Genomic DNA, 27,219 nt, shown 5'->3' on the forward strand with positions numbered 1-27,219 from the left:
GGCAGAGAGGAGGGTTTACTTACAAGGTAAAAGCAAACAGATTAACCAGCCTTTGAGGCTTGTTTCACAGCTCAGCAGTAGCTACTAAGTGACTGTCACTGTGACATTTTAAGTCTGCAGCAGAAAATGGAGCCACTACTTGAGAAAGTTGTAAGCTGACCTCCAGAGCCCCCATAAGCATAGCTCTGCATCATATCAAAGTCGGGGTGAAGCCACTTGAACAATAGTTATCTGGTGTGTCAAGGCATCAGGCCCTCATTGGCTGGAAGATGTGGACAGATACAAGCAAATTCTAATTTACAGTGTTTCAATATATTACAGTTTTTAAGGGCACCCCATGAATATTGCAACGACATGTTGACTGGCTACCAGAAAACATCTTGGTGCTCTCTTGGGAAATAGCTAGGTTCCTTCCACTGGGTAAGCTCCAAAGGGAGCAGGAGCTAAATTTTGCATTTAGTTTCTTAACAAAGCTGGTACCGACAGTACCAAATACTTACTCAGAAGCTGCCCTGAAACTTTTAAGTATCCACTAGGGACTTCAGTAAAGTCAGATGGTCAGAGGGCTGGAGTACCACTCCTATGAAGACAGGCTGAGAGAGTTGGGATTGTTCAGCCTGGAGAACAGAAGGTTTTGGGGGGACCTCATAGTGGCTTTTCAGCAGCTGAGGGGGCTACAGTGTAGCTGGGGAGGGACTACTAATAAGGGTTTGTAGTGATAGGATGAGGGGAAATGGTTTCAAACCTAAGGAGGGCAGATTTATATTAGATATTAGGAAGAAATACTTTGCTGTGAGGCCAGAGAGACCCCAGCATAGGTTTCCCAGGGGAGCTGTGGATGCCCGCTCCCTGGAAGTGCTCAGCACCAGGTTGGATGGGGCTTTGAGCAACCTGGTCTAGCGGGAGGTGTCCCTGCCCATATGCGAGGGTGGGAACTGGATGATCTTTAAGGTCCCTCCCAAGCCAAAGCATTCTTAGGATTCTACAAAATTTGTGTATCAGCACTTCAGAAGGCAGGAAGACCTTAGATCTGTTGGGCAGCTGATGGCTGGGAGCCGAACCCAGGTTTATTCCACATGGTTGACAGTGTGTTTTTTACAAATGCTGGTCGGGACACAGAGTTTCTGTTTAAAGTTTCTTACTGCAAATTGAGTTGAAAAGCTAAGTTGTTTTTTGTGTTTTGTTTGGTTTCTGTTGTTTGGTTGGTTTTTTTTCTGTAAAATGGAACATAGCATTAACGTGGAATTGAAACTGCTTTTGAGTATTTGAACGTGGTTTTTAGATATATGTTAGTTTGTATACAAATTGAAGCTAAGCAAGTCCCATTAGGGCAACTTGAGGCTCATGTTCTCCCTGAAAACAGCCTGAGCAGACACCTAATTTTTTTTTTATTTCATTAAAAAAAAGTGACAGACTTCATCTCCTGTACAAAGATGTGCTCTATCCATCAAGCATGGTTAACTGATGCTGCCTTTGACTGAGAACAGGTCCTGCACGCCTCCCATCTTTTACTGGAATGGACTGAGTAACAGTAGACACACTCCGAGTCTCACTCGCTAGCCTGTGACTTCCTCATCCTATCGCTGGCCGTGGGCCCCAGAGGAACGGCCCAGGAATGCGCAGACCTCCCAGCGGCTGCCCCACCGAAGCAGTTTTATTTAAAACTGACTGAAAGAGCCAAGCGAGGTGGGGGCTGATGGGACACATCACACGTGCTGATGCAGAGCAGGTGGAAATAATTTGTTCATATAGTGGTAGTGGGCAGGAGAAGAAGTTACCTCAGTTTCAGCTTAGCTTGATATTAAAAGGCACCTTCGCCCAGTAGGCACTGCAGTGGATCACTTGGAGACCTTCCCTCAACAGAAAGCTTCAGGAAGCTGTTCTGGGAGTTACAGAGAGATATGTGTTGCAGCAACAAAAGGATATGATGTGTAAGTATTATTTTTTTTTAATGCCTTTTTTTTTTTTTTTTTTTTTTTTTTACCAAACATGTAATGAGAAACCAAGAGCAGTGGTCAGTGGCTTCATTGTCAATTTTTTTTTGCAGGAATCTGTCCACTCCCAACAGTGGTTTTATTCACAGTGTGAGTGGGAGGGGAGGCGGGGGGGAAAGGCCATCACTTTATGATGCTTCATAGGAAGTTGATTCATAAACCATCTGGTGTATTGTTTAAATTGTGTAGTTAACATGCATGGCAGTTTGAGCATGCATTGATGATTTTGTATGCTAAGAGCTCAGTTACATTCCTACTGAAATTTAATGGGATTAAAATAAAGTACTAAGGAAGAAAAGTATAGTTAATGTAAGTGCTTTGTATGAATTGCATGCTTCCTCCATTTTTCTTATTACTGCAACTCAAGCAGTAAAATGGATAGGGAGTGTACTGCAAATTAAAGAAGCTGTTACAGATAAAATAATGAAGCAAACAGTGAATTTTGTTTGAAAGACCATCAATGTGCTTGGCCTTACAAAGACAATATGAGTCATAGTGACATTGTCTCAGAGAAGTCAAGTCTGCTGTCTCCCATGGTGAGGAGAGTTAAAAGAACATAATACAGGTGATTTGTCTGTGGCACAAGCATCTCCAAAAAACATCCCACAGGTAGCACACCAATGCAGTACAAACAGCGATAAGGCAGCAGATGCAGTCACCTTGAAAACAGTTTTGGTTTTGGTTGATCAATGAGGACAGTGAACCCCAGCCCTAATGTAGACAGGCAGCAGCTGTAATGGCAAATAAAAACCTGTGTTTTTATCCACCAGCCTTTCCTCTTGTGGCAAGGTTTCAAGGGAGATTTACTGTCTTTGAGCTGATGAAAGTCTGGACAAACAGCATGACAGTGGTGAAGATCGGCATAAAGTTTAGACAAAGTAAGAGACTGAGAGCCTCAGTGCAAAGGAGGAAGAAGCAAGAATACATCTCTGTGGGAACAAGTCAGGGCTGCAGGGTGGAGAGTTGGACAGACATCTGCTGCACATCTGTGAGCAAGGCAGGTGATGTGGTGATGTTGCTATAGCTTCCCAGTAAAACCTCAGGAATCATTTTCTGCTGTAGTGCAGTTCATTTCAGCAGTGATGCTCCCAGCAGTTAAATGGTACGTATTATATCTAAAGTTTACGAAGCTGTTTTATTAATTGCATCCCCCCCTCCTAAAAGGTCAAAACACAGGGCAACACTTCATTAGACCCAACTAAGTTATCTGTGACATGAGCATAAAGCTTTGGTAGTGGCAGTGACACATCTGCCATCTTCGTGTTGTACAAACATTTAGACTTGGAATTCCAAGGAGCATACCACAGCCTTCCCAGTGTGCCTGCAGATGTATTTATAGAATTATAGAATGGTTTGGGTTGGAAGGGACCTTAAAGATCATCTAGTTCCAACCCCCCCATATGGACAGGAACACCTCCCACTAGACCAGGTTGCTCAAAGTCCCATCCAACCGGCCCCTGAACACTTCTAGGGAAGGGGCATCCAAAACTTCCCTGGGCAACCTATTCCAGTGTCTCACCACCCTCAGAGTAAATAATTTCTTCCTAATGTCTAACCTAAATCTACCCTCATCCAGTTTAAAATAAGTTACCCCTTGTCCTCTCACTACAAGTCCTTGTAAAAAGTCCCTCCCCAGCTTTCCTGTAGCCCCTTCAGGTACTGCAAGGCTGCTGTGAGGTCTCCCCAGAGCCTTCTCTTCATGCTAAGCAGCCCCAATTCTCTCAGTCTTTCTTCACAGGAGACGTGCTCCAGCCTTCAGGTAATCTTTGTAGCCCTCCTTCACTAATTTGCAGTTCTGATGCTTGTATTAAATATACTTCCAACCTGTATGAATACCCATAAGAATCACAGAAAAACAGCTGCTACTGAAGTCAATGCCAAAGCAGACACAGGCTGATGGTAGCAAATGGTCTTAAAGAGAATTCTGTCCTACAAAACAGAATAATGTGTGAAGGCATCCACAGCAGGGTCATGCACACTGCCTGGGGGGGGACGACAGTGAGAGCATTAGGAACAGACCTCGACTGCAAACACAACCTTTTTCTTTCATAAGAAAAGTCAGTGATGATCAAAGAACTTGCTAATTTCCAAACAAATGTCCTACTTGTTTTATATATTCTGCCACAGCCCAAAATTAATAGCCTACACTGTAATCACCAGAAGAGAAAACAAACACTAGAAAACCTGAGACAGACAGGCCTCAGATTTTGGCTATGACACTTTGCAGTTTAAATTTGTGCTGGGAATGCAACCTTTGTTTCTCTTTAGTATTAGACATGTTGTACCTTTCAATTGTTTTCTCAGAACTGTGACTGCACCAAGAAGTTCCTGTTCCAGAAATACACTTTTTCCCACACCACCCCCCCCCCGCCATGATAAGGGACCAGCTGGGCACAGAACTTCCCTGAACTAACTTACCTGCACTGTAGTTCTTGTACCAGAGACACAGGAGTAAAAAGAAAACTATATACGTTACAAATTTATCTCTTGCATAAGATTTATGTTTGGATAAATAACAACACAAAATGGCTACGAACCAAGGATCTGGCAACTCTACTCTGGGACATGATAGGTCACCTGTTCTGGGACATTTCCATTCCCCCAGAAATAAAAAGGTTAGTCTTCAAATCAATCATAAAAGTACTTCTAAAGTATCCAATTCTTCATATCAATCTAGTTTGCTTATTTTACGTATACCAAAAAAGCAAATAACTGGAGGAGTTGCATGTTTTTAATCTGAACTATCCCATTACCGTTACTTGTCGGTAATGACAGGTGGAGGCTTGCTCTCTCTGTGCAGGGGCACTTAAGTAGATAAGCTCTAAAAGGGCAGAAGAGTGTAATATGGCAGCTAAGCTCTTAATGGTTTAGGGTTTAAATTTTTATCCTTTTTCACAGTGTGCTTTTGTCTTTTTCTTACATGATGTGAGTTTGTTCACAGAGATGTTACCAAAATGCAACTGTTCCCTGCTGCAACAGGTTAGGCACAACTACCTGCAAGTACGCAATGATAACAACAGACACCTAAATGAACTAGGCAGGAATTGTTTCATGGGAACCAAACTGTACTAAAAGTATTTTTTTAACATTGGTACATATTCAAGGTTAAAAACAGAGAGTGGTCAAATAAATATCCTTTAATAAAGAAAAAAGGAATTAGTTAAAGCACCAGAACTGTGAGTATGATGTTACATTGCATGTACAAGAAGGTGAGTGCAGTACTTCGTGTACAGGTTTAAATTTCTGAGTCATGATAATAAAAACTATGAAATACACAGCAATAAACTCGCATTGCAGAAAAGCTGGACTAAAGAAAAAAGAGCAAAAAGCAGACAGTTAAAACTTTTTTTAAAAATTTAGGTATTGCTAGGTATGTTTGTTTAGTTTTTTACCTTTTTTTTAAACATACTTGTTGCTTAATACTTAATAACATTTAGTATTTTTAGGCATAGTAAATTCGCAGAGTTGTTTACAATAAAATATACATTTAATATGTCCTTTTGAATATAATGGAGTTCAAGAACTTTCTTAAAGCCAAGCACAATGTGCTAGTACTTGATGCTACTGATATTGCAGAAAGCTAGTGAATGGCAAATTGCTTTTCTTTTTATTATTTCTTATTTATTCAACAGGCTTAACAAAGAAGTTAGTTTCATTAAACTTCACTAGCTTCGTTAATGCAAAACAACGTGCAGCCATCTATTTCTTAAGCTTCCATATTATGATAATGTGCTTGTATTTATTTAAGATGAAATTCAAAACATACAGCAACTGCAGTAACACACTGGGATTTAATGAGTATCCCATATCCCCAAAATGTATCCCCCTGTTCAGAAATCAAAAATATATTTCTGAAAATGAGAATCAAGCCAGTCTATGGCCAACTAATTACTGAATAGGTGACAGTTTAAGGAATAAAATCTCTGCAGAGTTTGTACTATACTCACCAGAACAGCCACCATCCTTTTTACTTGTTCCAGATGGACATGCTACTGGTTAATAGCCTCAGATATCAGCTTTAAATAATACTCTAATATTAAAAACTCAGCAGAGTAAAATTAATTGTTTGGTCATTTTCCATATTAGAGGTACATCAGAGCATTCACATTTGAGAATGGAAAGACGACCTTTTCTGTCAAATTCTGAAGCTCTGAGCCACAGAATTCAGAACACCTGAATCACAATAAAAATACATAAATGTCAGGTTGCAGATTCACCACAGTCAGAGCTGGGAGTTTTGGATTAATAGTCAAACTGAATGGGAAGTGCAAGGAATCATATATACAACAGCCCCTCCCAAAAATAGAATGATATGCCCACCCACCCTCGACCCTCCTAAAAATTCTAATTTTACATATTTATGTATTAGGCAGCAATTAAATATATATTCATTTTGTAGGAAAAATTTAAATTACAGTATATTTATACGTTAAAAATAGCCACTGCTGTACTACTCACAGCATTGATAGCAGTATGTCAGTGTGCTTATATCACCAAAGATCAACTTGCAGTCAAGTTTAGGATGACCTACTGCCTGTCAGCTCCAGTAGCACTGAAATCATGCAACATGCTCTCCCAGTAAGGTGCTTCTCTTTATTCCTTTTCTTTGCAAGAAGCTTTGCTTGTTCTTAACATTAATTCTGCAGTGCTAAACATAACAACATATTGACCATGCTTACGGAATCATTACCAGAAATATATCCAGGTAATTTAATTACATAAGCATTACAATGAAAATAAAATCTGATTACACACGTGAGCAAACTTGTTTTACAAATTACACCCTTGAAATTCAGTGCAACAAATGGAATAAGGGTAACATTAACCAATAGAAGTTTCTGTCTCCTCTTATCAATAAGTTGCATCTTCAGTTATGCACCTGTTATTACTTTAATATTAGACATTACAGAATATAGTGCTTATACGCAAAATGATTCTTTACAAATAATGTAGTGAAGTATGTTGAGTTCTATATCCCCATTGCAGTCACAAAAGAACACAATACATAAACATACTAATATATTTTACAAGTGTCTGGTGTAGGATGCAGACTGTCAGATATTTTTTTTAGTCTTAAAAGTGATGTTTAAAAAAATAAAACAGCCTTCATCTAGACAGCTAACTTAACTAACATACAAAAACATAGTAAAGTGAATAAAATAAGAATAATGGTCATTTGTAAAGGATGTGGAACCTCTGTGAATGAGAGCATGAAATTCATGGTGATGCAAATTACATTTCTGATCAAAAGACTATTGCTGTTTAACTTACATTTTGGTTATCTTGGTAGAAATAGAGTATTTCGTTTCTTGTTCCCACTCATAAAAAGATTATTCAGTCCTCACATCAGCATTTGTACAATAAACATTATGCATTCCAACCCTTACCTCACTGGATCAGTTACACTACACTAGAACAGTTTTAATTTGAACAAAGAATGAAGTTTCTAAAAATGAAAAAAGCCTGAAAGCTGAAAAACTGCCTAAGGTAAATCACTAGCAACAAGATAATGCAGCTACAACAATGAAGTCCAGCCACTAATGAAAAATACCAACAATAGGAAAGATCTTTTTATGGAGCGTCTCCTTGCATATGTTTTATGTGTTTTTTCTGTAGTGATGCTTGCTAAGATTTCTCAAGGACCAACACAATTATTACAGTTTTTCTCAGCAATGGAAAAAACAATCTCAATGCAAGACTTTGATAATTTCCCTAAGTTTCTTGTGGATATATTTGCTTTTCCCATTTGCTGCATTAGGCCAGCCCACTGCAAAATGTTGCATTACAGAGGATGGGAATTTTTAAGCATTAGCCTGTACAGTACATATGTACAATTTTTATATAAAAATGGAGAATTATGTGAAATTGTGACATCTAGTGACTCATGGAGGATTTAAATCCAGGAAATTACTAATTTTTTTTAGCAGTATGTGGAATAAACCCCATTTTTTAACTGATACAAACCGCTATGCTCAGCATAACGACTACTTGTTATGTGCGCATAAAATACATGTTTGTGTAAGAATTTCTTTTATATAAACTAAGGTATTACAGGAATCTAAGATTTTAGCTAAATATAAAACAGATTAAGGACGCTAGTTCTCCTCAATCATGCACACATTTTTCAAGGCAAAGATGACATCACATGGCAAACAAATCTGAAAACCGTAATACAGTACAGCATCGAGCTATTTAGATAAGTCATAACACAGTGGTAAACCACAGACACAAATGTTGTGCAAAGGGACCACTGAACCTATACTTAAAAATTGCATTATTTTTCCTTGGCTTGGAATTTTCTAGTGTCCTGTATGCATACTCTTAAGGAATAAAACTGCAGGTTGGAAAATCAGAAAAAACAGACACAGAAGTTGCTCAATCCCCATTGTTAATTTAGCACTAAGTTTCAGATGAACTGTATAATCTGAGTCACCATTCTACATCATATTTCTGCTTTGTGCTATAGCAAAAATGTATGTGATCACCTTGGCTTTAACATGTGGTGTGACTCGAATTACAGAGAAGGAAATGCAGAGCAAAAATACACCGCAGCTTACAGTATAGGCAATGTCAAATTATTATAATGAACTTTCAAGCTGCTGCTATAGCTGCATGAACACAGAATGAGACAGCTTGCAACCACGTCATGTAACATGGGGTTTAGAGAAGCAGTTTAAGAAAAAAACATTGTGTAGTTTTAGGTCCTTGAAAAGTCAGTATCAAGTGTTTCATCATGGAGCTGATCTCAGCACAGAAAAATACAGACCAGATGACTGATGCAGCAAAATCAACACAACTCTACAGTAACCCTGCTCACAGGTGCTTTTAAAATGAATGTTCTCTAACTTTATAGATAAGGCAACAAGTTTAAGAAAATGCCTGTTGATAGCAAGGGCAAAGTGATATCCTTTCAAGATGTTTGACAGAGCTTTAATTTCAGGATGGCCACAGCAAAACAACTGAAGGGTCCAAGATCTGAGGTTCCTTTAGGCTACGCAGCCTATTGCTAAGGTAAATTCTGTTCCTCTTTATATAAGTAAATGGCAAGACATGAAGTCTCCTGTTAAAAATGTTAACACAGTACATGTTGCATTACATGACAGCAGCAGTGCCTAACTCTTAAAAAAACCAAATCCACTTAGCAGTTTGTCTGTCACAGGAACAGTGAATGGCCCACACTACACAAAGGACAGGGACTGTGTACTTCTCAAACATAAGTGTATGTCGTGCTAGTAAAAACAAAATGCCAGTGAAAATTCAGTTTCCTTAGAAATGTAATGGGCTGGCTTTACTATCACATGGAGTTTTGAGATGGTACAAGGCTACTTGTATCTCTGTACTGACATACCTCCTAGTACTGTGGTATCAGAAGAGTAGCTGCCTGCAGCCATTAGTTATGAAGTTTGTTTCTAAATATTTCTAAATGAATATTTCTAAATATTCACTGTGGAGGAAGTAATCACTTTTTTTAAAAAAAAACAACAAAAAGTCAGGATCAAAAGGATTTTTTTTTTTTCCAGCCAGTAAGCTTTAGGGTAGGAAATTCAAACATTTTTGCAGCCACTAAAAGGAATACTGAAAACCAGCTACAGAAGCATGATTTTCATGACTGAATTGTCAGTGTGTTTCAGTGCTTTGATCTTTCTAAAGGAGGCTGCTTAGAGTAATCAAAAGCCATTTAAAACCAAAAGAGAAAAATAATTTTAAGTATGAAATTACAAAATTTCTTTTTATAACAAATGGTAGAGGTATAACTAACTTGGTTCAGTGTAGCTAAATACTATTTTAAAAAAGCATGAAAATGGCTACTGAAAAAAGGTGTCAGACTACAAATGACCTTCTAAAAAGGTGCTGCAGTATGTCTTGCTTAATGTACCTTGTTCGAAACAAACACAATCTTGAATATATACCGAATTCAACTCTTAATTGTGGTGTGGTCGCTTGTTACTTTTCATACTGACATACACTTCTTCCAACTAAGAAGAAAAAAAGTCTAGTTGCACATTACTGAATTTCAGCAACTGTAGTGCAACTGGGAATTCTGCTCTTTCTGTAATATCACACTGCTACACAGCAAGCTTCCCTGCAAGGAGCTATGTAGTTGGTTTTTAAAGCAGATGATATATTCAGTGCAGTGAATGGGATGTTTTATCACTGGTTTGATGCCTCGGCCAAATCCCAAAGTTACTCCAACAGCAAGTATTCTCCAAATGCAAAATGCTCCCCCCTCACCTAACTGGCCACACATTACTAACACAAATATAAAAAGTGCTTAAGAATCGGGCATTCTTGATTATATAAAATGCACATCTAAACAACTTAGCTTTCTGCCCAAACTGGAATTCTTTGAACAAACTAAAGAAAAACGTGACCTGAAAAGTAACATTTCAGGCCATTTTTCCCATACATTGAATCATTTGCCAAAGAAAGACTATTCCTTTGCCAAAGAAAGCCTCCTGTGGAATTGATGGTCATAACTGCTGGCTCTGAATTTTAGGAAATGAAGAGAAAAGGTAATCTTCAACTGTGCTTTCTTTTCTCACGTCAGTGGCTGTGAATCACCTGTTTGGGAAAAAAGAAAAAGGAACATCTTGAAAAGCTGAGCAGCTGTTCAAATATTCTCTGATCAATGTATTAGGCAATTCCAACACGCAATACGGAGCAATGTCTTCAAAAACCTTGATTCTCTTTGCTTCCAGGGTACTGACACTAACTCTGGAGCCCAGACACACACAGTATGACTGGGTTTTGGGGTTTTTTTGCCTTTAGGTATTACTGGCAGTGAACTCAGATTAGTTTTTGAAGAGGCTCATAATACTGCCTTGTAACACTACAGAGAGCAAAAGCTCACTTCTTACCAGCTACTTTGTCCATCACTCCCAGGAACCCAGGTTCCTGTCTACTTATAATTATCTAATGTACTATGTGTACCATTATGTACACACACTCATAGACAGGCTTGGGATACTTTTTTTAACTTCTGATTCTTCCTTCATACAGACACTTCTGCATCGTTATACTGTTTGTTCAGCCATACTTCTAATACATAGAATGACTCCATGTTTTTTTACATGGTTTTGCACATGGTTTGTATGAGGAAGGAACTGCTCTTTAAAACGTAGGTCATAACTTCAGGTAGAAGTTCACTCACAAAGGAGGTAATGCAAGAGATTACAAGATCCCCTGCAGAAATTAGCTACTATTAGTTCAAATTTCAGTAATTAATTAAACCACTTCAGTGGGCATTATTAGTATTCCTTGCACATGCATTAAGACACATTTTGGCACTTGAAAAACATGGGTCGCTGTATACAATTTAGCCTTCATTCCTAAGGCAAATTACTGTGTTACAGTTACTATGTGGATGAAGGTGCATTAAGCATGGTTAGTAACGTGTGCCAATATACTTTTGCATAACTGTTTTTGACCTAAAATTTCCATGCAACTTTACATGTAGAGCTTACAGTTAAAAATCAGCAGGCCAATCTTAAAGCATGCTATTAAATTAATAACCTTATAGTAAAAAACACTATTCTGTAATGTCTACAACAGACTTTAATTAGATTTTACTCTTGTGTAATAAATTCTGGGTAACTAGTCTATATGTTCAAGCAAGCACACTCTTCTATGTGAGAAGTATTTATTCAGCTGAATTTCATGAGGGCTTTGGCTCAGATCTAGAACAACTACCCACTGCCAACTGTCTGTGGGACATTTCGCCACAGACAACTTGCTGCTTGGACAACTCTCCACTGTGCAACTCACTGCTGGGACATCTCTGTTCTGAGATAGCCCTCCACACATTGGCAGATGAGGAACAGCACAGCCCTGTGTCATCTGCCAGTCTACAGAGACTTGATCACAGGAGGGCTGTCCCAGCATTAGAGGTGTTCCGGCACAAAGGTATCCAGCAGAGAGTCATCCTGGCAGTGAGTTGGCTTCAATGTTGAGTTATCCTGCAGAGAGCTGTGATGTAGAGCTGTCCCTTCTGCTTTAGTTCAGCCTCTGTTCTCCCAGTTTATTTCATGTGCTTCCATAGCAGTGGCCTGTTCTTCCTTTTGGAGCTGTTACCTATTTTGTACAACTATTTTGGATCTCTACTGTTAAATAGTCTCATCTCATGATAACAGGACTGTTCTCATAATAAAATAACATTAGTAAGAGATAGCAACTCCTAGATGTGTGAAGAACTTGAAGTAGCTCAGCCATAAAATTCTGGCACTACACCCTGTTTTAGGTCCAAGTGGTTTCACAAGAGGACCTCAGCATTTGACAGACTCTATCTGGGAAAGCTGTAACTGTAGGGTGGTAAAAAAAAAGGACAGAGTGCACTACAGTTACTGCACGGCAGTAATTTTCAACCTGCACTCTGAACTGTTTTTATGGGGCTGGAAAAGATAGCAGAAGAAAATGTGTATTTATATTGCAGATGAAGATTTCTAAGAGGACACACTTCCAACAGAAAACATTTATGAGGTTCACCAGCTAGATTAAAAAAAAATTAAGTAATTCTTGGATAAATTCCCCCCTCCCCTTTTTTTTTCTTAAGTGACAGAGTATGAAAGAGTATTGCTAAAAAATGCAAGCAGAATCCCAAAGAGTAAGTTACATTTGCTGAAACCATAAACCCAGGTCACAAAGTTTAAATTTGCTCAGTTCTCTCAGAAATTAAGAGAACAATTGCACTGAGAAAGCCAAGTCAGTTCAAAGGCATGTCTTCTTTTACAGCTGTCCCTTGACTTTTGAAGGGTAAAGGGAGTTTGCAGCATGCAAGCAATAGAAAATCGTTACGAGTTTCAGCAAGAGTTACACCTCCACTCCCGGATTTTCAATTTGAAAACTAGCAGCACATTTGGTATGGAGTAGAAGGAGTATGTCTTACTTAAAAAGCATTATATCATTAGTGTGGCCAATTTAATGAGAAAATAAAGGCAACATTTCTTCTCCTTGTTAAAAATGTTAAATATTGTTGTTTGAAAATAGCATTCCAATTGAGCAGTTTGAGACCCAGCATCTCTTAATCACAAAAACATCCAGCAGAAGATGTGACCATCACCATGGAGAAGTCACCATCACTTTTTAAAATACTGTAGCACTTCATCAACAGTCACCCCTCCAGCTAAGGTCATAAATAACCAGGATAGGAATGCCTGATTGTAAGCATCCAAAAAGGTTATCTCTTTCCTACTGCTATCTGTGTTGCAAGATTTATAAGTATTTGTCTTCAATAGTCTTGAAATAGCCTTTGATGTCTAAACAGATTTTTAAGCTCTTTACAGAATGTTATACCTTTCTTTTTCCAAATGTTAAGTTTTGTGAGAGCTTTCATTGAGACTTAAGTTCATCCACATGCCAGCAGCAGAAACACCACAGGGGAATAGTGCTTTTTGTGGCTGGTGTAATCCAGAATCTCTTTGTGTTACTGATCCAGCCACAATTTTGAAAACTTATCCCTTGACAATTTTTGGTTTGTTCTGAAATCATTAACTTCCATCTGCTGAGGTCTAATATCTGTACTTTCAGGTACTGTAGCTTGTTCATGGGATTTGTATGACTGGCAGAAGTATAAATTATATTTTTATATTTACTGTGTATAGTCTGGAACTTCAATTAAATCAGAAAGTTTACAGATGGAAACCAAGCTATCAAAGAGTCAGTTCCCAGGGTAACCAATGAGATTTCTATGTGTTCTGCAGTAAAATCTAATCATCCTTCACTTGGAGCTATTTAGCCTAAAGTGATAAGCATGCTAAAATTTACAAGGCCAGAAGTAATCAGAAAATAAGTACAAGGTGTGTCCAAGAGTGATTGTGCTGCTTTGTTACTTAAAAAGCTTTTTAAAGCTTTTTGGTAAGCTGCAAACAGTCCCTTAAAATTTGCTAAATAAAATAGAGCTTTTTATAGAAGCAGTCCTGTCAATATTCAGCAAAAGTATGCAAACAATAAAAGGCTGTTGCCTAAAGAATGTTGTCCTTACTATAAACCCTAAATTATTTGAAAAGACAATAATCCTAAATTCATATGTGCATGTTTTACCATGCTGGACATCAGAGTTTAGTCACACTCAGTAAGTCTCCTAGAATGCACAGCCTGAGGCTTAGCCACTAGGTGTTATAAAAAAATTGTTGAAGAAATACTTTTTTTTAAAAAATGTAGATTAATTACTGGTTAATTTTCCCAGTCTGTGCAAGGCAAACTCTCCTCTTCATCCTCCGATTCAGGTGATGCTTCCTTAATTCGTCGCAATGCTTCATGGATGCTCCTTGTCAGAGGGTCAGTATCAGGCAGAATTGTAAAGGATTCTCTCAAAACATCTTTCTGCACTTTCTTCAGTTTGACCCCTTTTCTGATCTGTGCCAAGATGTTATTGCTATCATCTTCATCAGGAAAAGGTGGGAGACTTCTCTGCTCAACTTTTCTTAAGTGAAAGCTGCCACGTTTCAAGGAAGCCAGCACTTCATCCATCGGGGAACTCACTGCAGTAAATCAAAAGTATAACTTTAACTATATTTTATCAGTCTTATTTGTATTTCCTACAGACCAAAAAGTAACTGCGTACTATTACTGTGGTAGTCCCATACCATAGGAATAATGGTAGCTCCACTATCGTTTTAGCCTCCAAATTTATCTTCCTTATTACCAGGTCAAAACTGGTTTATTCAGACAATTACAATATCTGAAACCACTTAACCTCCTACCTTTTGAACAAGATGCTTTTCCTGTTTGCAGGAAAATCAAAATATCTGCAATGAATCCAACACAATGAAAGTGTTTATTATATGTCTTGCCTTTGAAACTCAGGTAATGAGTACATGTGTAAAGTATTAGACTGTGCAGTCCCTTCTCAGCACTTGCATTTTGTGGCTGGTTTTACCTACTGTATGACTATTATTACTACATGCCAGTGAGGGAAGCAGCATTATAGTCAACTGCAACAACATCCATTTTCCTGCTTCTCTGGATTCATGTATGTATTAGCATCTAGTCACAGTGTGCCTATATAGATTATCTTCATGTATAATAAATGAAAATAGGTAAGTAAGAGTTAATACTTTATGATATATCCTTTCTTTATCATCAATTTGAAGCTAGTTCTTTGTGCAAATAAAAAACAGGCTTTGGCTCTCCTGCCCAGAGGATGCATTACAAGAAAGTACCACAGTTTGAAATAGCTTGCATACACTAGCACATACAACATGCAGCACATATCAGTGAATAGATTAATATCCATTTTCAGGTCTTTTCTTTATACTGTAGAATACATTTTTAAACATGTTTTGCACTTATAAGTGGGCTTTGTCTATCAGACTAATGGTGCAGACAGTTGGAATAGACACACGATAAATAAAAGAATACCCCAGAACTGCACATTTGCAGGAGAAAGGAAGGATTGTAGAAGACTCATCTGTCATACGGAGACACATTTCTGAAGCCAGTTAAAGACTTGGAACATCTCGGGAAATACTAAACGGCAGATGGAGTGCTGCTGCAGACATTAACATAATTTTAAGAGGGAGGATATACTTTTACTTTTTATTGGTCATGTAATGCTGTATATCAAATTGTGCACATAGTATGTGATTTACATAAAATTGCAAGATGGAATGGGTATCAGAAAAATAAATAATAGGTTACCAAAAAAATGGAGCAAAACAGCATCAAAATTGATAATGAACTTGAGACACTATACTTGCAACCTGCAAGGTACAAGACTCCTAAGAGCTTAAGAATTCTGTAACTATGCAATTGCTTCAAGGGTTTTCAGTCATTTAAGGACAATTCTAGACGGAATGCTCTTGTTTCTGTCTGATCGATGAAGACAGTCCTAAATTTTATTTTATATTATGGGGGAATTGTCAATGGAAGGATGTTTTCTGTAGCTGTAACTGATCAAGTCAGACAGAATTTTTAATAAAATGTTACTACCGCCGTATTACAGTACTGTGAATCAGGGCCCACTCAAGGTACTTTTTTCCTAGTGATTTCCGGTACAATAGTACAGCTGAGCACATTGCAAAATATAGTATCTGACTTTCAAACAGAAACTTAGCTCCAATATAGCATGTTTGACCTAAACACCAGGATTATTGTGTTCAAACACAGCTGTCTTTCCCCCATTTTATATATGGGATAAAGGATTAAAAGTTTAGAATAAGCAGCACAGTCAACAAGTTGTAACAGCTGTCCCAGATCAGCCCTGTGCTCTACTCATTCTCCTCAGTTTGCAAATAATTTTTTTATCTTTGAACTACTAACACAGTTTGTTGAATGATTACAGATTTAATTTTGAGTTATAGTCAGCATATACATTCTAATACAGCTCTTAAGCATACCAGAGGGTTTGTGCCTTTTTGTATGAAAATTTGAAGAAACATTGAAGATAACATCATTGCGATTCCTTATGTCCCAAGACAAGTATTCACTTTACTAGGTTATAAATTATGTACAATTCTGTTATAAAAAACCCACTCGCCCTCAGATGAAGCACAGAGTATTTGCAGTGATGGCTGCAAACTAGATAGGAAAATTTAATTTTGGGCAAAGTTCAGTTCCATTTTTTAGTTAGTCTAACACGGTACACTGTAGAATCTGTTTCATAACTGTTTTCTAACAGAGCTACTATACTTCACACTGTCATGAAGATCCTAGTATTTGTTTGAGTTGCCACCATTTGTCACTGAAAAGGATTTGACAACTTTCTCATCAGTAAGTAAATAAATCACAGCATCCACTTTTCTGTAGAGCAATTCAAAAAAGGAACTCATGTGCATTACCACGAAATACAGAGAAATGAAAACATTACCTCTCCTCCTCTGTAAGCCCTCTAGATCACCAGTCTTCTTAAGCTTCTTCTTGGCACTGACTAGCTGACTACTGTCAAACAGATGTGCAGGTGGGACACCAGAAGAGTGCTGGACTCCTTTCTCCTCACTCTGACGTTTAACAAAGGTGTTGCTTTTCTCTAGGGATTTGGTGGCATCTTCCCTGGAGGGCAAAGGTGGAGGTGGAGGTGGTGGAGGCAAAGGGGGTGGAAGTGGTACTACAATAACAGTCTCTGGTTGAAGCTCATTACTGGTGACTGGAGAAGGACTAACATGGGGCAGTTCAGAGGTAACACCATTGGGAGGTAACGAGACATCTTGTTGTTCTAAGCTTGTGGATTCCTGCACTTGCAAAGGCTGATCTGCCTTTTCCAATTCCACCTCTCCACTTTTCTCTTGGATTGGTATGGTTGCTGGCAAAGACTGAGGCTGATCGACACAGGGCACTGAGCTGCCTGCACATTTTCTTCTTGCGTGAGCCATCCGCAGCCTGGTTGATTTAAGTATCACTTGTCCAGGGTACCGCTACAGTGAGCAAGTTATTGACAATTAGATAAGTATATGCAACACGCTACACTAGATACTAAATACCTGTTGTTAGAACTCTACTGACAAGTAGAATTCATCTGCCATTTTGCTCTGGATGGAAAAACAAACCAAATGCATCCTCACCTTCCTGCAAAAATTATCTGTTTTCTTAATTTTGATTCTTGATTATGCCACAATTCACATGATTGGTCTAGTCAGGGATATACTTGGGTTAGAATTAAGACTTCACTAAGAACCACGCTGTACATTCAAAACTGTTTTTTTTTAAAACTAAAATTCAAACTTCCCTCTTGTTTTCCTTTTCTAAAACTGGTCAATGGCTCCCTCTGCAACAAAGTCCTCTGTGACCTAATACACTGGTCTCAGATGTGAAGCACACTGCTTAAAAAGGTGCCCCTTGGGAACATTAAATATTATGTGACTTTCCAAAGTATTTTTAATTTAGTTCTTAAATTTGCTGCCTCAGTATCTGTCTTTTTATATTTCATCCATAGCCATTTTAATGCAAAAATGTGAATGGCTTCTGAAAGATTGGTCTAATGCATTTTACAGAAGGCCTAAAGCAATAGAGACAATAACAATATAAGCACGGTCATATATGAAGTCAGTTAATTAACAGTTGATGGCTAAAATAAATACATTCCCCCTAATTTACAGAAGCTATGCAAATCAAAAGCCTTGCAAACAATAAGGATATGAATGCTGAGCAAGACAGCTTTCCAGTAAATAAATTTCTCACACCTGTTTTTTTAATGCATCCAGGAAAGCCAGAAAAAGTCCTCACCAATTAACAGTCTCTATTTTCTTGCACTGTCACCCCTTTTCTTATTCTCTCCCCTTCATTCCATCTTCTAGTCATTTTTTGATACTTACATTGTCATAAGAAGGGGCAGGTATTGATAAGGTGTTCTAGCAATCAGTGCAAGTGGGGCTATGTCAGATGGCAATGCTCTTTTTAGGAAATACCATTTAGATTATACATCTTTTAGGTATGTTTGCTAAGCATCTTCTCATAAGGTGTAGATGTAAGAGTGGAAAAATCTTATTATGACATAGGGAAAGTAACAGCTAAGGAATTCATTACCACCAACGCCACATTTTATTGTAAAGTTTCCAAAGAACAGCTAACTATACATTGAAAGTATGGTCCTGGAATGAGTGAAAACTTATTTTGCAAAAGAACTGGTAGAAAAAAACAATCCTTCTTCTATTACCTGTTTAAATGTGCGAAGTCTGTCCAGTGTTTTCTGCCGTTCCTGACTAACCCAGGAGCTCTTTCTTTCCTCTTCATCTTGTAACTGATCTCGCTTCTGAGAAAATATATGGAAAACAGACCCATTACAACCATTATATATATATCCAACATATACATCCAAGCATAATCCATTATAACCATTATGTTTAGCATAATTTTAAAAACTGAAGTAAAATAACTCCTCTACTATTTGTAAGAATCTACTTCTCAAATAAACACATTTCTGAACTTCAAAACTTGGCTTTTATCTTCTCCTTGAAAAACATGCATTTCATGTTTTTTAACCTCCAAGAAATGCAAAGGTCAGTAAAGAAAGACTTCAGTCTGGAACTGGAACAACTGAAGTGTCACTTTGAAAAATGAGAAATAATTAGAGATGCAACAGAATATTATACTGAAAAAGGCCCTCTTAAATAAAAATTTGTATAAATTAGCCAGACAGCAACCCAGTATTACTTTTGCTCTCATTCTAAGAACAAAATAACTGCCTAAATGGCAAGGTTGCCCATTTAAAAGAAGTCATATTAGTATTTTCACAGTCCGAGAAATCACATAATTCAGTGCAACAAAGATTTAAATCCAACACTGAGCAAATTAAATAAACATTTTTATTATGATTTATAACAGTAACTGAAAGCTTTGTATTTAATTAACTTAAGATGTCATTACTTAAACCAGCCTGTTTTTTTTGTAATCTTCAATAACATTTTGAAGTTTTACCTTGCAGCTAAGACAGTTTTATTTTTCCTTTTGTTTGAGGGTCTTCCTCAGGGAAAACATATGTTTGGATCCAGTTCCTTTAACTAGACATCAATTTTCACAAAAATTCAGCACTTCTCTTCAGTAAAATTTACAGAAAGTGTATGCTAGTTATCAGATGGCAAATGTTGCTGTATGCAAAAGCAATAGAACAGATGACTATAAAGAAAAAGCCCTGAGCAGAAGCCACAGCTTTAATTCGTATAAGACTCAGAGCATTAAGCATTACTTTTAAAAGCCCATGTTCATAATAATTATTTAAAATTCTCATCACTTTTCTTGTAATTCAGTCAATGCAAAAGCAGTGTCTGCCTGCCATTTTCAGAATCAGCTAGTGGTGTGGTATCTTTCATAAAGGGCCAACTCCTGTGATTCAGAAGGATGTATAGATGCATCAGGGAGAGAACATTTTGAAAAATAGTAAGGACAGGAAACTGGCAAAAGCAAAGAGCAACAGAAGCATGTGGTGACAAGAAGATAACAAGACTAGTGGGGCAAAGAAGTTAAACCAAAAGCATAAAGAAAATATTATATCAAGCAGATAGGATAGTTCTACTATCACATCTGCATGTTACATACACAATCAGGTCAAACTCTTCTTGATGCAGTCTCAAATTCAAGGTTTGGGGTTTTTTGTTTGGTTTAGATTCTTTGTTTATTTTCTTTTGGTTTGAAGTAAGAATAGTGAAATTACAATTCTTACTTGGTTCAAGTTTGGACTCTCTTGTGGCTATCTTTTCAAAATTATTCAGGAAAATGAAAACCTATTTTGCAATAGTTATGTGACTTTTCAGTCACATTCCTAACAGAAAAATGTTTAAAAAATAATGGCCTAAGTTACTTCATAAAATGCAACTGGACAACTCCATGAAATTAATACTGAAAAAGCTCTGTAATTTTTGAGACAAGAAAATCTTGCTTTGTCAAGTCTTACTTTTAAGAGTGATAAACAGACTACAATCCACTCAGCAATTACTTTTGCCTTATGGTAAGAACTGGAAAAAACTCAACAGTTTTCTAAGTTCCTGAAAAAATGTGCCAATATGTGCTTTGATAAAATGTGTGCTTTCATAAAATAAATTACACAGCTGACTTTCTGGACAAATGTATCAATGTTAAAAATGCATAAGGATGAAACAGAATCACTTTCACTTACCTAATTGAAGCCTGGATTAAAATGACTTGTATTTCAATGCATCTTTGTCAGTGCTCTTTATTAAATATTGATACTAAATCAGCTCCCATGACCTAGCCCAGAATTTGACTATTCTTTAATATAAATTCTATTATGTTCAGCAGAAGAGTCAGACTAGCAAACCTATTCTCTGCAACAAGACTGTGCGGAGAATCGAAGAGGATACAGGAACTACATCTTTATACAACACAATTGAAGTGATTTCTTTTGTACAAAGAAGAAAAATAAAGAGCAAGCTTGCTAAGATTCAAGTATAAGTGTGTATGGTTTCCTCACTCATTTCAGCACATCTGAAGCTGTACTCAGAGATGTCTGCGACCATCTGTGTAGACATGATAAAGAACGTAGATATACATGCAGCCTAACCCTACCAGTAATCACTCAGACTGTGAACTTGGCACTGAAGAACTCCCTTACTTACTTGGGTTCAATGTCATCCTAACATAGCTATTGACTCCCCCTTCCCATCATAATATGATACACATATCCATGGTGCAAAGGTCAGGGATATACACCATTTTTTTAAAACCACTATCTGAATACTCTCCTAATTGTTGTATAATAAGGAATGCAAGCTATTAACTAAATGCTAACTCAAGAGCAGAAAACTCAAACTTACTATCTGAACAGTATGGTGCATTTTGTGTTTCTCTTCACTCTGGTGATGCTGCTGGATCTTTTCATTATGCTTTGCAATACAGATCTCCTGTAGAGATATAAAGTGTTATCTGTAAAATATGAATTTTAAATATCGATTTACAGGGTATAACGTCATATTTTGCAAACAGTAATAAGAATTAGAAAAAAGCCTATGTCAGAGAAGCTAATTTAACCAAGCTATTTTAACTGATAATAAAACAATAAAATGGAAAAAAAAACCAAGACAGACAAACCCAAACCTATTACTTTTAAGCTGTCTAAAGTATATACATGAGTAATAGCTTATTGAAAAGTCTGTTCTACATTACCAGTACAAAAGTGCCAACAAACAACAATTTGTCAAATACTTTATAGAACCCTTGTGTAACTCCATGTAATTGTCTACATGGATAATAACTAAATCTCAAATAGAATACAGATTCCTGTTTATGCAACCAGGCAGCTTCCCATTTACAAGTGTCAGTTCATTTTTTGCATATATAATCTCCAAGTACAAACATTAATAAAGTTGTTACAATTTTATGCATGCACATGTGGGTTCACTTATCATACCAAGTTCTCCTCAGTAATGTCTGGTTTAAAAACAAGCACTTACTACATTGATTCCAAGTAAGAACAGGTAACAGGCCATGTTACAACAGATTACAAGAAACAGGATGATAGCCAAACTTCAGGTAGATAATATAAAAATAATTGAATTAATTATCAGTTACAAAGAAAAGACAGGTGCAGGGATTTAAGAGTAATGACCAGACATGTTCTTAGAACAATACTGAGGGTCAAGAAATCTGGCGGTATGGGCAATGAAATTAGGTGTGGTACAAACACCACACAGAACTAGAAAGAAGTTGGATGTGTAGGCAGAAACAGATCTCACAGCTGTGTTACGCACAGTCTATGGCGCAGTGTTCGGAAACGGTCTGAAGTGTGAGAACAGCTAGAAAAACACCCAAGCAATGGGGTTCCCAGCTGTCAGTCACCTTCACCTACTGGCCAGAGCCAGACAGGAGCTTTGCCATTAAAAGCACTGTGTGGGGCAGCTGATAGAGTGAGCAGCCATCAAGAAAGGTACTGCAGTAGAGGCAGATTAAAAAAAGCCCACAATTTTGGACGCTTGGAAATGGAGAAAAAGCTGTATTCTCCCACAAGGTGACTATGGACATACTGTGATTACGTTAAGAGTTAGCCAATGTTGCTGTCTTGAATGTTTCTGAACAATACACAAATAAAGCTACAACAAGAGAATAAGTTTCTATGGAAACACCTTCCCAGCTTTGTCAGAGGTAATAAATGCTGTTGGGTTTTATCTTTGTTTGTGGTGTTTTCCCTAATGAAAATATTTTTATTAATATAAAAGCAATAGCTTCTGAATATTATTAGAGAATCTGGAAGACTTTCTGTAATACTCCTAGTGCCTTCACCTTCATAGTTTATTCTCTATTTATGTGTAAAGTTCAGTTAGAAGCTGTATCAAATAATGAGGAATGTAAATTATGAGATACAAAAAAAGAAAAAAAGAGAAAATGTATGTTACAACACCCCCACCAAGCAGGTACTTCTCTCACTCTGCTCATGATGACATATATTCTTCCTGGATATAAAATAATTCCGTTTCTTCATAATTGTATTTTTCCAAATATATCTTTTCTAGATATATTGTCAGATTCACCTTAAGTCTTTTCTATAAATCTAGTTTCCTAGTAAAACAGGTGCTTGTTCTATAAAATAACCGAATTATTACTACTGTGTAGCCACTAGGGGGTAGTATGGGATAACAATATCAATATTCTGCATGAAAAATCCATAATTAGCTTTCAAGGAATAAGAAAAATAATGAGATCACTATTAAAATCTTACTTTCAAGTAACTCACTGTCATCAACACATCAGGAAATTACTTCTTAACAAATGCAAACAGATTTGTAAAAAAACCTAAAATAAAGAGTTTATATTCATGGTAGTCCAGTGAAAGAACATCAACTTCTATAAATCCGTAAATTTAAAAAATCCTGCCTCAGTTATTCAGAAGCACAACTGAATCAGGCTTCTAATGAACCTTTAGCAAAAGTTTCTAAATAAAGGTTTGGTACAATTTTTTGACATAATTAAAAAATAAAAGCATCAACTGCAAAAAACTGGGAAGGAATTTCTGAAAAACAAAATTAATAAAGACCATAGTCAAAAAAGTTTGTATTTGTATTACATACAGTCTTATTCTACAGAGAACAATTGATTCCCTTTCACTTTGTTATATCCTCAACAGGAAACATTTCTAAATACCTGGATGATGAAATGACCTCCTCTGAAAAATAAAAAAATATGATAGAGAATAATTTCCTACTGTTTTCTTAATCATTCTATCTGCTGCTAGAAAGAAGGCATACTCCTGAGGGAATCTTCAGTTGCCAAAGACCTAATAAGAAGCAAGGACTTTGATATCTAAGTATATCACAAGACCGTGATACACATTACTTACCGCACAGCTTGCTTTTTGTATTTAACCACAGAACTGACAAAGTGGGGGAAAAAAAAATAGAGGAGAAAAAAAACCGCCAACACCAAAAAAACCCACCAAAACCTCACCAACCCAATCCATAATAGAACACTTGTTTACACTTCTGTTTAAGATACTTTGCTGAAACAAGCATGGTCAGGAATATGATCTGAAAAGCATTAAGTAGATTCCCATCTCAGTTCAACTGTGTTTCTTAACTGAAATAGACGTTGAGAAAAAAATTTACCACACACTATGTACTTTCCAAACGCACCCTCAAAACCACATTATTTTCTCCATTGAGCAGTCATCACTGCTCATTCTCACCATCTCCAGTCTGCTTTTGCATACTGTATCTACCTTTGCTTAACTTAAATGGCAAACTCAATGCAAAAACACTTTTTTTTCCCAGTTTTGTAAACTGCAACTACTCACATCAGGCACTTTTAAGTAGTGCTCATTAACAATGTTTTGCAGTATCACTAGAATGCTCAATCAAGATACAACGCTTATTTATGTTTTAATCAAAACCAGAGGAGTCTTGATTTTCAGGTAATTACTATTAAGCTTAGTAGGGCTCTACATTATTCAGCAGTAATAACAGCACCTAGAGTAAACATCTCAGTACATCAAAAGGCTATGTTCTTTTCTGCACAAGTGCCTCAAAATATCACACCACTGATTCTGCCTATCCTTTTCACCCAAGTAAAAATCCTTCATTTGACAATGCAAGCTTAAATACATGTTATCCTAATCCATTATTTCTTTAGAAGCTGAATGCCAAGTATCTCACTGCAACGCTCAACTGCAGATAATGCTATGCTGGGCAATGAAATGAGTAGAGTTGGAACTAGTTCTGAGAGCTCTGTGATGTCCACACTGTAATGATGTTCAGCAGCAAGTTCCACACTGAGACATAACCTCAGGTCCCGAAAGCAGTATAGCCCCATTCCTCCAGAACAACACTGAGCAGACATGGCTGTATTACTCCTGCGTGCAGACCCAGATGAGCATCACATAATGTTCCAGTACACAAGCAGACATACTACAACTACTGTTACAGCTTAGAACTAATTCCTTCAGCTTAACCAAGGTATTTTATCATAGCATAACCTTAAAACAAGTGAAGGTGACTAGTTCATTATACAGATAAGAAAGCATGCTAAAAAATGTCTACTCTTGTTTCATTTGCTTCTTTACTCAACTCCTGTCACCTCAGTACAGAACAGCAACCAGGCTGTCACTTTTAAACAGGTTTGTGCACTCTGTTAGGTGCCAGCAGTGTCTTTTCATATTCAGGAGAAAATAGCTTATTATAATGTAGCCAATATTAATTATCATAACATGACAGATAGGACCTTTTGCTTAAAATATTAAACAGCCCAGCTTCTTGATTTCTTTTTTCTTTCTACAAACTCACATAAAACTAACTCAATGGCTCTGAGCAAACTACTTCCCATAGCAGGCTAACAGGTGAGATTTCTTTTATACTAATTATTTGCGGTCTTCTCCCTATTATGTTTATCAGAGACAGGACAGTGATTGAAGAAATATAAAAATTCCAAAATATAAAATTTATCAATTACCATTCTGTTTCTTCTGTTACACTTCAGATTCAGGTACAGAAATGTATATATTAGTTATGAAAGGGAGGCAAGACCTGAAGGCTTCATCCTCAATCTACTACAACTGTTTATATGAAGGGGTCATCTCCCACATCAAGGGGCATGACTGGGAACACAAAAACACACCAATCCCTGATGATCCCAATCTAGAATGACGTTCCAACTAAGACTGCTGCACAGTCTTACGGTATATAGTGTGAAGTGGAAACCTGTTTTTTAACAAGTGCTACAATGCTTTCTCAGAACTTTGATCTATTATACTCATCAAGCTTTCTCATTCATTAATAATGCAGAGTCATGTAACTGCAAACTGCCAGGGAACAATAAACAAGTAATTCTGTAAAAAAGGAATTAACATATTTACATACACTTGACACACAATTCAAACATTACCTATATTATAACAATATTCTGCATAACATCCCAATTGTACAACGCATAAAAAGTAAAGTGGTTCTAAACAGCACACCTAGTTTCACAACTTAAGTATATAAACTGGATTTCATATTTATCTACTGAACACAGAGTATCAGTTACACGTGCACAAGTTTAAAATGATGAGGTAAGAGAATGACCAGAGAACATATTAGTGAGGAAACAATCACAAAAATTCTCTTCCCCAAATATATATAAAACTACTCTCTGTAAAAGCATGCATTCTAGTATGTACTTTCCACATGAAAGTACTCTGATTAATTCATAGAAATAAGTTTGTTTGTTGACTTCAAAGTCATTAAAGATTTTTTTTTAAGTAAAACGTAAACTGAATCTTAAATATATCAATTTAATAATGCATACTATTATAATTGGCTCTCTGTAACAACTTTTATTAATTAGTAAATATCCATTAAAATTATGGGACACCTGGAAGTTGTACCTGAAATTAAATCTTCTGTAGTTTTATTAAATTAGCTAATTATGCTACAAATCTACAATTTAATAATACCTTCTTATTTCTGAGGTAGGCTTTCTTGGCTGAAATACGTCCACGTCTTGCTTCCAGCTGGCGGATTTTTTGCTGTAGCTTTTGTAGCTCCTCTTTTTGCAAGAGTATAGATGTTGCAGTATCTTCTTTTTCAAGCATGGCTTCCATACTTTCGTAAGTGTCATAGTATACCACTTCATCTCTCTTCTCTGTATTAAAACCACCAGAAATATAAAAGTCAAATCAATAGTTTGCATTTAAATTTTGTTTTGTTCAACAGAAACTTCCCCACTGACCCACTAGATTTAATACAGAAGAATGCCATAATCCTTTCAAAGGTCTATAAAAAAATCAAAAGTTTAGAGGAAAAGCAGTAAACAACAAAGCACTGTAGGGCTTTAAAGTTTATATGAAAAACAGAAATCAATACCAGTGAAGCACAGCGTGGTACTCAGCTGAGCTCAGAGCATTAAGAAACAAATGCAACTGTAAATATACAATTGTGTCTGTACCCTAACTTGACCACACAATGACCACACATATCTTTGGGTCTCTAAGTAATACAGGGGAAGGATAACGTTCAGTAATATCCTCTGGTCTTTACTACAAAGTTCAGGATATACAGATTCTTTCTGTAGTCTTTCGCATGAGATTCTTTTGCCATAACCTCCTTTTAATTTAATGAAAGAAGATTCAGACAACAAAACACCAAAAATCTTCTCTTAGAAGGTTTCTGACCTCCCAGTCACTGCTTCTGCTCAGAGGCAGAAGAGGGAGGGTAACTTTAAGGCAATCCTTCAGAGTATTACAGGCCTGGAAAGGCCTGTAATGACTAATATTTTATCAACACTCATTATTTTCAGCCTTCTGTATGAAGCATTCAGTACAACTCTGAGCTCATCCCTGAATGCTGTTTTCTCATCTCTTGCCAAGAAGGAAAGA

At 36.9% G+C, this 27,219-nt stretch overlaps 1 protein-coding gene across 1 annotated transcript in view; it reads right to left on the bottom strand.

The window, feature by feature from the left end:
- Positions 1–14,162: 14,162 nt before the first annotated feature.
- Positions 14,163–27,219, bottom strand: part of JMY (junction mediating and regulatory protein, p53 cofactor) — a 61,074-nt gene continuing 48,017 nt past the window's right edge. The window contains exons 6-10 of the mRNA XM_010005386.1: positions 26,299–26,486; positions 21,194–21,280; positions 18,580–18,675; positions 16,798–17,341; positions 14,163–14,470 (exon numbers count right to left, since the gene is read on the bottom strand). Coding sequence (XP_010003688.1) covers positions 14,163–14,470; positions 16,798–17,341; positions 18,580–18,675; positions 21,194–21,280; positions 26,299–26,486 — 1,223 coding nt within the window. The remainder of the gene's footprint in view (positions 14,471–16,797; positions 17,342–18,579; positions 18,676–21,193; positions 21,281–26,298; positions 26,487–27,219) is intronic.

This window comes from Chaetura pelagica, unplaced genomic scaffold (assembly GCF_000747805.2).
Source record: "Chaetura pelagica isolate M959 unplaced genomic scaffold, ChaPel_1.0 scaffold37, whole genome shotgun sequence".
In the NCBI taxonomy this organism is placed as follows: domain Eukaryota; kingdom Metazoa; phylum Chordata; class Aves; order Apodiformes; family Apodidae; genus Chaetura; species Chaetura pelagica.